Source organism: Copadichromis virginalis, linkage group LG12 (assembly GCF_057382275.1).
Source record: "Copadichromis virginalis isolate Kocher_CV1m ecotype Utaka linkage group LG12, C_Virginalis_male_GT1.1, whole genome shotgun sequence".
NCBI lineage: Eukaryota > Metazoa > Chordata > Actinopteri > Cichliformes > Cichlidae > Copadichromis > Copadichromis virginalis.
The window spans coordinates 27,023,775-27,036,314 of NC_140629.1; the positions used below are offsets into that span (position 1 = coordinate 27,023,775).

The following is a 12,540-nucleotide window of genomic DNA, read 5'->3' on the forward strand; positions in this document are numbered from 1 at the left end:
CACTTTTTGTGGAACTGAGTGTTTCTATCCGTTCCTGTACATGCAACAGGAGTTGTCAGTCATTTTTATAGGTTAGAATTTAGAATAAAAACGTGTGTACTTTAGGGCTGCCACGATTAGTCGATTAGTCACGATTACGTCGACTATCAAAATCATCGACGACTAATTTAATAGTCGACGCGTCGTTTGAAGCTTTGTAAGACGTAGGAATAAGTAGTAGGATTTAAGAGTGTAATAACGGACTGAAACAGAGAAGAAGAAGAAGCAGTGTCCGGTATCGTAGCTGTGTCCAAATTCAGGAACCGCATCCTCCTGTGCAATTGTAGGCCGATTACGTTACAGCGACATGACAAAGACTGTCCAAATTTGAAGACTCCGACAAATGCGGCCTTCGTTTCCCCAGATTTGAAGGATGGGTCGGGTGTATACTTTGTGGCCCAACCTATCCCAGAATTCATAGCGCTGCCCTGCTCAGTTTCCAATGGCGGCAGCTAGTTAGTTTTAATATTACTCTTATTATTCTTTCTGGGTCACAAAATAAACGTTTAACATATTTTCAGGCGAGAATGTAGCTGTGTAAACCTCAAATATCTGCTCAGTTTATCAAGACACCACATATTTTCCAAAGCGTCCCGACGAGCTCGATAGCTAGCCGGGGGCAAAGCTCACTAGAGCTGGTGAGAACACCGGACTCCCGGCAAATCGTTTTCAAACCCACCACCGTCTTTCGCTACTCAGGTTAAACATGATATATAAGTCACTTAGATAACCTAAAAATCTATGCCGTGCAAAAGCCTGCAGTCTTCTTGACTAATAAAGGCACATCTCATATGCCAATTGATGAGCACTGCTGTAATCCCTCAGATGTCTTGGGGAGTACAAATATCAAAACAGTTGTAACAGTTTCAACTCCCCACCACTCACACTCGCACAATCTGCTGGCCTCAGATTTGTCTTTGTTCTACCGAAACAAAATTTAAGTTGTAGTGAAGTGAGCCTCAAAATGATGTCATGATAGATCAAGGAAATTTGCTATAGTGATATTCTTGGCAAAACAGGAGGGGGGAAAAAATAGCTTGATAATGTTTTCAGTGATTGTAGCTTGAAGGCAGCATGTCATAGTTCAAACAGACATGTCTTGTTCTGCCTCTTAGGTAGTCTAAATGTGTAGCGCCACTATATCAAATTTAGCCTAATTGAAATCACTAATGATTTTTGCTTTTTAAAGGTCCAGCCTGAACTTTGATCATAATTTGTGTGGTGTTACCTTATATACGTTTGGCTGCTTTGATCCAGATGTTGTGCACAGATGGTTTTTATTGCACTTAAAAGAATGCGCACTTAATGTGATAATTTAGTTACATGCCAGTATTATCTATTTTACTCTTATTTACACCCTGTGTAGGTAAATGGGTTTTGTAAATCGTTTGTGATATAAAGTAGAGATTAATTTCAGTGCTGTTACCATTTCAGCGGCATTTCCTCGTACAAACTTGCATTTACATAACTGACCAGCTCACTAATCATGTTGTAGTTCCTGATCAGTATCTTTCGGGGCCAATTAGAAAGTCTTTACCTGAATGAATTGTTAATCAAACCTCGAGACTTATAAACAATCTAAGTTGTTAATATCCTTGTTGCTGCTCTGTTTTCCTTATTAACCTGGAAAGTTATTCACTTATTTAATTATGACATCTTGTGTCCAAAAATTAGACTGAAGCGCCTTGTCATAGTCGCATTGTATTTAAAAGATAGATGTAGGAGCTCATGCTGCAGTGCAGCAAACTCTTCATTGTTATGGAAAAAGGAAGCCCATTTGGTTGCATAAAGAAGTCTAATTGTGCAGAAGTCTATGGGAAAAACAACATGATCTGTGACCTGTAATACTTTCCCGATGAGTTAATGGCCTCAGTCATTGTACTGAATGCAATATGATGAGCTTTTTTGTAATTTATGGTGCCATTTACTGTTAGAAAGGGTGATAAGGCAGTGGCCCTCGGTGTCTTGATCAGATTAACATTTTGATTATCACAAGCATGCTCTCTTAAATAGTTTCCGCAGACTTCTGTGGTAGTGTTGCACACTCCGGGAGCTTTATATGTGAGACAGCCATCCATGCACATGCTTTATTAGCATCCATCAGTGGCATTCATGAGCTAAATCACAGATGCATATTACTTGGATTGTGACAGTTTTTTTTTTTTTTTTTTTATCTCCTCATTTTCTTCAAGGTGTTCTAGTTTTTGCAGCATTCTTGTTTGTTTACTCACAGAGTCTTAGTAAAGGTTAAAAATAGTCTTGTGGTGAGTTTAAGCTTTTAACTCCTTAAGCTTTTACACATACATACACATTGTAACAGTTGCTATTGTAATGCAGTGTATCACCACATGGCGGCGCCTCCTGTCTCACGACTGGTGTCACCCCCTTTTTTTGTTCTTCTTCGCACTCCTCCTGTAATGGATGCTCCCGTGTGTACGCGGACTAGTGTGCTCTTTAGTAATGTGTGGTAGAGGTAGCACTTTTATTTTTGATATTGTAAATAAATGAGTACTTTTTGGAAAGTCAGAAGCTGTTGCTCATTCGCTATCCACCTGCACATCTCCGCGGCTGGCTTCATCTCCACCGCACGTTACAACATACATGTATTTATGTGAACACTAATCATTAATTTGTATTATAATGATGTATTATAAAGCAACTTAACTCATCGGTAACTACAAATTGTGGAAATGGCTGTTGCTTATCTGCCAGCATTTTTTTTTTTAAATTAACACTTAGAATTTTTCAGTGAGCACTGGCTGAAATATTTTCCAGAAGAGGATATGCATTTGTGTTACTTAATATGCATGTAGGTTTTTTTAGATGATGCTCATTATCATTTTACTCCAGATGATTGTTTTGGATTTGGTGTTGCTTTTTCACGTTACTTTTATCTTAGTCAGATTCACTGAGTTGGTTAAATGTAAGTTTTCCCTGGTTAGACCTTCAGTTACTTTTATAGTTGGCATAAATCTGATGAATTTTATTTTTATTTTTTTATTTTTGGCTTCTTAACCCCTCAGATATTTTGAACATCAGTAACATTTTAAAGTGAATGTTTCATGTAACAGTGTCGGACAATACGTATGTTTTTGTATAAGACCCATCTGAGTATTTTATCTCCATTTTATCTCTTTTAACCCATGGTTTTCTCTATGCTTTGTTGAATTAGAATGTAGTTTCACTCATAAGTATTCCAATTGCCAACAAGGCCAGTGCTGATGGCACTTGCAGAGCCCACTTCATCAACATACTCCTTTTGTTGCTGGTTAATGTATGCGGAATTATTAAAACCATATTCAGTATTTTATGAACATGCAGACAGAAGGGCTGTGTTTTTTCTTCGTGTCTAAACCAGACTGTCTGAATTTCAGATTTATCTTTCATTAATGTACTTTTTCCATTTGTTTTGTTCGTCACCTGTATTTTCAGTATAGAACAGATGCTTCAAATTTTTGTCTATGGATTTATAATATTGTTAGCCCATATTATTATTGTTATACAAATGATTGTATTCATTTAAAATGGCCAAATGTATCATATCTGTTTAGTGGACAAATATCATACAGCTTATATTTTGACTAAGCTTCTGCCTAGTGTCAAGTGTGTGTGTTGTAAGTTAATTACCAAAGAGATGCAGACCTTAGATTATGCTTACTTACAGTTATTGCTGTCATGTCATTTTTTAAAAATAAAACATAATATGAGAATCAGTTTATTTTCTGTGCTTCAGAAATATGAGCTGTTCATAGTGTTAGAAAAGTATAAACACCACAAGCTGGAGAAGTTGTTATGCTGCTTATTTGAGTAAGTCAATTAATAATTGAGGAAAATGTGCCAGTGTGAGTGTGATCATACCACTGGTTTGGTGCCAGTAATTCCAAAACCTTGACTTGGCATGATGTGATGAGGCAGAATAAATGGAGACCAAAATCTTCAGTAAAAATGGCTCAGGATTTTATAGATAATTGTGATTTCTGAATTAAAAATTAAATGCAAACGCCTTTTCTTTTTACTATTGTCCTTTAAAAAAAACAGAACAATTTTACATTTTATTTGGATTTGGCAGTATTTTATACATGTAGAAATATGCATGAAAATAAGGAGGATAAATTATGATATGACTGACGTGGTGGAAGCAAAGTGTGTGTGTGTGTGTGTGTGTGTGTGTGTGTGTGTGTGTGTGAGAGTCATAATAATGGAGAACACAAATCTTGTTCATTAAAATTTTGATTTCTGCAGTTTTCTGGCTTTACCCTAACAGAGTAACTCTAAAAATCAAAGAAGATTATTTAACTCTGCACTCGTGTTGTTTGAAAATGATTGTGTTATGTGCATAAATGATGATGGTAATGCTTGTGAAACTGTCAATATTTTTTAGTCAAGATAAGAAGTATTGAGAGAAAATCTGAGGGTCAAGATCAGATCAATGGGGTGCTCCATATTCATAAAGAACTTTTTTGTGTGTGTGTGTGTGTGTGTGTTGTACAACACAAACAGAAAGACAGAGGCCAATTGAGTTTTCCAGTCAGTGTATGAATATGAAATGATCTGTGATCCAGATTTGAAACCCCATTTGTATTATCGTGGAAGGGAAAATGCAATTTAAGCACCTTTTTGGGGAAATTTGCTATGCAGACCTTGCAAAAATGTTTGCAGGCTAAAAACGATAACATTCCAACCGTAACAAAATAGTCAAAATCACACATATTGATTTGTTGTATTAAAAGAATTTCTCAGATCTGGGTTAGCAAATCTGGCCAAAGGACCAATAAGTTCATGCCATGCTGATGTGTCCACAGTCCATCTGTCCATAATTCACAAGATTTTCTTTTCCTCCTACAGTAACAGATTTAAGCAAATTCTCACTGATCACCTAAGGGTTCTTCACCCAAATTGTGCTCATTTGTTAGTTTACAGGCAATAACGTGAGAGTTGTAACTGATCATTAGACGTATGACCTATGACTGTTCTGGGTTATCTTACCTGAATATACCCAAACAGGCATGTGAATTTAAAGCTTGAGACATGTTAGTAGACTGGCATTTAAGTTTTTTTGCTAACCTTTAACCTTCTGCCATCATACTCATTGCCAGATTATTCTGCTGTGATACAGAAAGCTGAGCAGCCACTTCGATGGCCTTTATTAGGCTAACATGGTACCTTGCAAACTAGCTTTGTTTATTTCTGAAAAGTTGTTTTACTTTAGGTTTATGGTTTCTATTTTTTCTCGCCCGATGTGAGTTTGTTTGTATCGGTTTAGATGGATAATGTGATGCTTAATTTTACCTGCTGAGCCATGTTTTTTTCCCCCCTCTTATAGGTGCGGATTGAGACGGCTACAACTCTTAAACTCAATATCCTTTTGATAGGCCTATTTGAAAATAAGGGTAGTTAACTTCAGCAGCACATGAATTTATCATTCTTTTGAGTGTTATTGTAAACTGACTGCGACCTTGCAAAAGCAAATGTACAATGGTTGAGTGTATCTTGGTGAATTGCTTTTACATCTGTCTACCCTAAAGTTTGACTTCTTCTTTAACTCATGATCACCTGTCGATGACTTTGAGTTCCGGACAGAACAATTCCTTCCAGTGAGTACAAGTTTCTGAAATTCAAGTTTTAGAAAACACCAAAAAAGGTTTTTTAGACATCAGTATTTATGTCTGACATTTTAAATTCTGTCTCCCTGTTTAGTATCTTGAGTCCATCTTTGGGCTGCTCTTCCAGTTGTTGCAGCAGGTAACAGAGTGCGACACTAAAATGCAGGTGCTCCATGTCATCTCCTGCGTCATCGAGAGAGTAGGCATCCAGGTAAGATGTTTGATATCAGATAGAAGTTTTCCTTAAGTAATATGCATCTTTATATTACTGCACGATGACATTTACGGTATGAAAAGTTGAGGCAAACTCCAAAGTGTCTTTGAAGGAGCCCTTGTGTTCGACATCTGAAAAGATATATTCTGGCAGTGCTCTTTGAAGTGTAACTCCACAAATTGTACTTATTGACTTGGACTCTGCAGGGGACATGTGAAGCTGTTAAAAAACATCAAATCACAGATACAAATCACCAGTCACCTTGTACTATACCCACACCACCAAGGTAAAACGGTCATCTGTCTTAAAAGATAAAGCCCAAATCTTGATTCTTTGTAAATCACAAAGCCTCAAGCAGCGCTTGTTCTGATGTCTGCTCTCATTTACAATGAAGATACAGTCTCTCCTCTGCCACTGCAATGCTTTTGTAACCATATGGATTAGATTTTTTGAGCATCCATTAAATTGTTTTAATCCATTTAACTGCCAGCCCTGGAAAAAAATGCCTTTCCTTTTGACCCCCCTACGTTCTATTCAGATCCATTTTAAGTGCCATCCCTTAAATAATTCCTTGACTTAAATCTGTCACAAAAATGGCTTTTATCCTAGCAAACTGTCAATCTGGTTAAGACTTCCCCCAGTCACTGGTCTTGGCTAAACTTCTAATGTCACTGGAAATCCCATTAATATTCTAACCGTTCTCATGAGGGATTTTGAACCCGCAAAGAGTGGCAGCAGTTGAGGAACTAGGCAATGAAACCACGACTATGGGTTGAGTTGAAATGAACATGATAACAGATATGAGATTTAGCTACTTTTTATGCTGTCAGTCTCACAAATGTCATCCTAGGGTGGTTTTGTGGGTCTGTTTTTCTCGCTTTTTATCTTTCTCCTCAAGGCTCCACAGCATTTTCTTTCTTTCTTTTACTGTTCTCTCTGCTCCTAGGTGGCTCCTCATAAAGGTGTAATCGAGCAAAAAATCCCAGTGTGGGGTCTTCAGCTCGGCCACATAGCCACTATAGGGAATAGAAAGGGCTAGCACAAGTCAGTACAAGAAAAGGCAGAATAGTTTCTGTAGTTGTTAATTCAGTGCCATACTCAAATGTCCTGGAGTTGGCTGGCTGCAAAGTAACTGCACCTAAATTGCACAGTGTGCCATCACATTTTGTAATTTCACACAGGAATGACAGTGATGGCATCCAATTAGTCTCTAACTACCCAGATATTTACATGATTTAAACAAAAGATTTGATGTAATCTAAGAACGGAAATGGATATGATACCATTTTGGTATTAGAACAGTGTTTTGTGAAGGATGATTGAGGACAGAGAAGTTTTTTCATGAACTGTGCATGTGTCATATCCTCTATAGTTTGGTAAAATGTAATGCCTTAGCTGCTGTGGAGCTACAGACACTGACAACATGTGTCAACAAAATTAGCTTCCATAAGAGGTTTTGCAGATTATGAAGTTGGCACATTTAATTTTCGCATTGCTGACAAACAGACTTAAAAGAAAAAAAATATTATGAATTTTCACCTACCTGTCTAGTATTTTATGTACCCAGCTTTTCCTCTGAAATGTGTTTTGAAGTGACTGATTTGGGCTTCTAGGGAGGCCGGGGAGGATAAGAGGAAAGGGATCTCAATTTCTCACTTAAACACCCCCCCCCAAAACTTTCTTATTGGATGGCTGTTTGTTTTTCTTATGCCAAGTTTGTATACAATATTAAGAAAATTTTGAGAGAAAATATGCCCGAGTAGTCTCAAAGTTTGTTTGGGCATGCAGTAAATATGCATAACACTTTGCTGAGACAGCAGCGAATCAGAATTCACCATTGTCGCTTTTTCTGCTCCCAAATGAGACTTTTAATTTCTGCAAATCCACGGGAGTCTGATGTGAATTGAACATGAGTTGCAACTGTTGTGAAACCTGCAACTTAAGTTGCAGAGCATTTTCTTTGCTTCTTATTTGCCATCTAATGTGATTCTTTTTCAGATACGGCCCTATGTAGGCTGTCTAGTTCAATACCTGCCTCTGCTCTGGAAGCAATCTGAAGAACACAACATGCTTCGGTGTGCCATACTAACTACACTTATCCAACTGGTACAGGTATGGTGCATCTCAAATTTACAATTTATTATTTTTGCATTAGTCGGTCCAGTTTTTGCAAATCGAGTATTCACACACTATTCAATTCAAATAAATTGAGTGAATTGACTGATTAGTGTGAGGAGTCAAAATGTTAAACAACAAGTTGATCTGTCGTATCAACTTTACAGTGATTAAGTTTATAAGTGTGATTCACAGTTTTCTTAAAAAAACAACAACAGCACACACAAAAATCCAAAACATCAGGATTGACTAAATTTCAGTTTAGTTGTGGATTTCACAATCCCCAGAGCTTTAATCCTTGTTGTAGGTACACATTCTCAAGATCCTTTCAAAACACTCTTGGCAAAAATCTCAATATTAATATTCAGTGGTCTGTTGTTTAATTTCCCAAAGGACCCCAGGGTCACAGCTGGTGCCTCTTTCAAATAATTAATTACATTTCAACTATGAGCAGAGTCAAAGTCAGAAGATATCCACCTGATTTTGATTATTATTAGAATTAAAGATATCAGGAGATAATTGGAGTTGTGGGTTGTGAGAATTAAGCTGCAGATTGCAAATATCTGCAACTTAATTTGGAGATATCAGTAATGAGAAACCCCATAAACTTAAATAGTGAGAAGAACATTTGTCCCAAGAAGAATGCTGTTATAGACTGAAGGTGCTTATCTCAGACTTGAATAAGATTTGGACCCCTGTGTGGCTGCATTAGCTCATGGTGGGAAATGAAATGCCTGGTGATACAAACATGTTTCCTCTGGGAGAGTAACAAGAGTACACATCTGGCAAACGAAATGAAAATCTGCAGCTGAAGGGCCTTAGATTATCTAACTGTGTTGCCACATGCTAATTTCTTTTTTTTCATTTAATACATGCAGAAAAATGTTAATGTTTAAAAGTTAAAATGTAAGGTACAGCAGAGTATCTTGTGTTATTAACCCTTTTGTACCTGGACCTGTCCTAATGTACCCAGTCCTGTACCTGCAAAGAAGTGTGTATGGATTGTTTGGCTTAGGACCAGCTGGAACTGGCACAACCAACTCATGCCAGTCAGTGATCCAACAGCATAATAGCCGGCGTATTGGCTTACTTGCTTTTAAACTTCAGTTTTGCCTGTAGGAGGGTTTTTTTTTGTTGTTGTTTGTTTGATGGAGAGAGAAGAGTTGCACCATCTGGGGATTGAGAAATGCTGTCTTCGTTTTACACCCACATAAATGTAAGAGATGGCATATTTAGACCAAATTAATGTCATGCTATCAGTAAAACAGTGCTGACAGATCTGGAATGCTACTTTGGATCCTGTCGTCCTTCACACAGATTATTCCCCTGCTACATGCACAGAGTCATTTTTCAGCATTTCTGAAGACTTTTAAGATGTATTCTAACCATAACCAGTACTTGCCTAATCTTAACAGTTACTTTAAGCTTGCGATAATCCTAACTTTACCACAACCTCATGCTAAGTCAGGCTCTTCGTATTTGATCTTTTTTATGGGGAGTTGCTTTTTAACTGCATAAAAGGAGCTGACACCCCCAAAGTGGGACTGTGCCCAAGCACTTAGCATCATCAACAGCATCTTTCCCTTATCCTCTTCCAAATGATCTTGTGTTCTCTATAAATACACAGAGTGGATGTGTAAAGCTTAAAGTGATAGAGTGCTTTAAAAGGCCATGGTGTCAGATAGTGGTTAAGTTTTCATCAAGAGGAGTTTGTGTGTATGTGTGAAGAAAGATGGAAGTGAGGTATCAAGGGTGAGAAATGCTTCAGAGGGCATAATCCATAATTTAGAACAATCGTGTTTGTTGGCACTATAATTGGTAACTTTGAGTGCTTGACTTGTGTGTTTGTGTGTATTCTGATTTATGTAAGTATTTATTTTTTTGCTGTGTGTGCGTGTTTGTGTACTTGTCTAACTCTGCTGACAGTTTTGCTTAAAGGAAGGTTGTCTTTTGCCTTTTATGAAACAAACTTTGAACTGAATTTGGATGACTTTTTTCTTGTCAGTTCAATAACCGTGTTATTGTTTGAAGTCACTCAGACAGTGTATTCACATATATACTTACATATATACACACACGCACACAGAGATAAGGGCTGTTGACGTTAATGTGATAATAACATGTTGATGCAGACAATGCTGGACAGTTTTCAACTGAGGCGCCTGAACAATCTAAAACAAGGGACAAACTTTCAACAGCCATAGCTACATGGGTGGCTATGTCTTGCAGGCAGTTATATTGTGAGGAAGTATATGCTTAAGTCTACTTTTGGCATATTTTTTTGAGCATGCAGTACCCTTGAGATTTTTCTGGAGAATATTCTGAGCAGTATTACATAAATATACATGTGACTAAAGCAGGTCTGTTTGTCCACCTCCGTGCTGATATTGAAACGTGAAAAAAATATTGTTAAGGTGCATTTAGAAAAGATAAAGAAATCTGTGATTAATTTATGATTAGTCTCGAGCTAACTGTAGGGAATCACGCAATTAATTGCGATTAAATATTTAAACTGACAGCAGAGGGAGAAGGCTATAGTGATAGATGTATCACTCCCAAGTGCTAGCCAACATCAGGAAGAAAGAAGATGAGAACCTTGTGATTTACCAAGGGCTGAGAGAGGAGCTAGAGAAGATGTGGAAGGAGAATGTAATAGTGGTCCTGCGATAATCGGAGCACTCAGGGCAGTGATCCCCAAACTGGACAAATGGCTCCAGCAGATCCCAAGAGCCACATCTGAGATTCGTCCAGAAGAACACAGCTTAGAAAAGACAAAGATAATTCGCAGGACCCTGAAGCTCCCAGGCCTCTGGTAGACGGCCCAAGTTTGAAAGATAAAGACTGCAGGGGTTTGCTTATTGAAACGATGCCAGCTTTAGATGGTTCAACTAAATATTGACATGTGTGACTTTTTTGGCCAGGAAAGTGTACAGGGAATCTGCTTTTTTATTTTTTTATTTTTTTATTTTTTAATAATTTGAAAATGCAAACTCTGTTTCTCTGTGATATGTTGAGTGAAGCATTCAGTTTAGCTATTTCAATTATACTATGTGTTGCCAAATTGATATAGTCTATAGCCTGGTTGAAACATTAATCAAATGGTTGGTCATACTCTGGATATGTTGCTGTTGCATTTGACCCAAACACATCTGGAAAAAGGGATGCAGAATCTTTACTAGATGACCAGATTTTCCTCCAGAAACAATAACAACACTAACAATCATGTAGAGCTGAATGTGTGTTGAGCTGTGTCCTTTCTTACAGTCAAATCCAGCATTATAGCTGCGGTAATGTACCTTGAAATATGAGTTTGGTTTTAAAGTCTTCATCTTTGCTTCCAGTAGCACTGTTTTATGCCCCCTATTAGTTAAAAGCAGTGCGATACTATTGAGGTCAAAATGACACACTACTCGGTTGCTCATTCCCCTTTTCTGTGTTACAGTATGGCCACATACAGATGTCCAGTGCATTAGTAACAAAGGGCTTGTGAAGTACACTTTGCCAAGAAAAAAATCTCCCAAGGGGAAGTTGCGTCATTTCTTACTCTTGTGTCATCTTAAACGTCATTAAAATCTAAACGACCAAGAAACGACCTCTGACTTAGTTCCAGGACATGCTTTTTTCCCAGAAATCGAACTTAATAGGTCCATAGTGTTTTAAAGGGATATAAAGTGAGGATTTTAAAAAATAAATCCATAAACAACTCTTGCACCCTAAGGCAAGTATTTTGCAGCCAAAGAAACATTCTGTGCTTACAAAGAGCTTCCTCCCTGTTAACCTGATTCACTGAGGTATGGTCTTTCACTAGTTGCTGGGGAAGGGTGTGTCAGGTTTTGGATAAGCCGATGTGTCTCTATTCCACACCGTTCTGCTAAAGTTATCTGCAAGGAAAACCCATTAAACTGAAGCACACAAACTGACTTCCTGTATCTTTGTGTTCTCACAGGGCCTCGGGGCAGAAAGCAAGAACCTGTACCCTTTTCTTCTTCCTGTCATCCAGTTGAGCACTGATGTTTCGCAGCCGCCACATGTGTATTTGCTGGAGGATGGGCTGGAGCTTTGGTATAGAGACATATGCAGTACACTAACATTTATGACTTGTACACACTCCCATCAGGACACTAGATACTTTGGATATAGCTGTCTTTGTCACTCTATTTCACCGGAGTCCTTTTCTCATGTTAAACATCAGCCTCATTTACTGACTCTCAGTTTTCTTTTTCAAAGGCATCTATTCTTGAGTTAAATGCAGGTGTTGTTAATTCATGCAGCTCAACCACAATCTTAACTTTATCTTAATATTTGGGAATGTACCATTTTAATGAAGGTGCCTGCTACAATACACTATGTTCACTTTTGAAAATGCATTACCTCCAAAAGGTTCAGTTCAGCAGAAGAGAATTTGTCAGGGTTACCCTATATTGCTCTTTTATCATCCATTTGCTTTTTAACGTCCTACTTAATCTCTCTTTTCCTGTCTGCCGCGCTGGAGAGCTTCACTGTTCAGCATTCAGCATGCCGTGTCTGTCTTGCAGTAGAAACCCTCAGTCTTATATCTATTTTCCTATC

At 37.8% G+C, this 12,540-nt stretch overlaps 1 protein-coding gene across 1 annotated transcript in view; it reads left to right on the plus strand.

Moving 5' to 3' along the window:
- The window catches only part of ipo11 (importin 11), a 132,051-nt gene that overhangs the window by 61,480 nt on the left and 58,031 nt on the right, over positions 1-12,540 (plus strand). Inside the window, exons 17-21 of the mRNA XM_085475716.1 lie at positions 5,363-5,396; positions 5,593-5,633; positions 5,737-5,853; positions 7,855-7,968; positions 11,918-12,033. Coding sequence (XP_085331842.1) covers positions 5,363-5,396; positions 5,593-5,633; positions 5,737-5,853; positions 7,855-7,968; positions 11,918-12,033 — 422 coding nt within the window. The remainder of the gene's footprint in view (positions 1-5,362; positions 5,397-5,592; positions 5,634-5,736; positions 5,854-7,854; positions 7,969-11,917; positions 12,034-12,540) is intronic.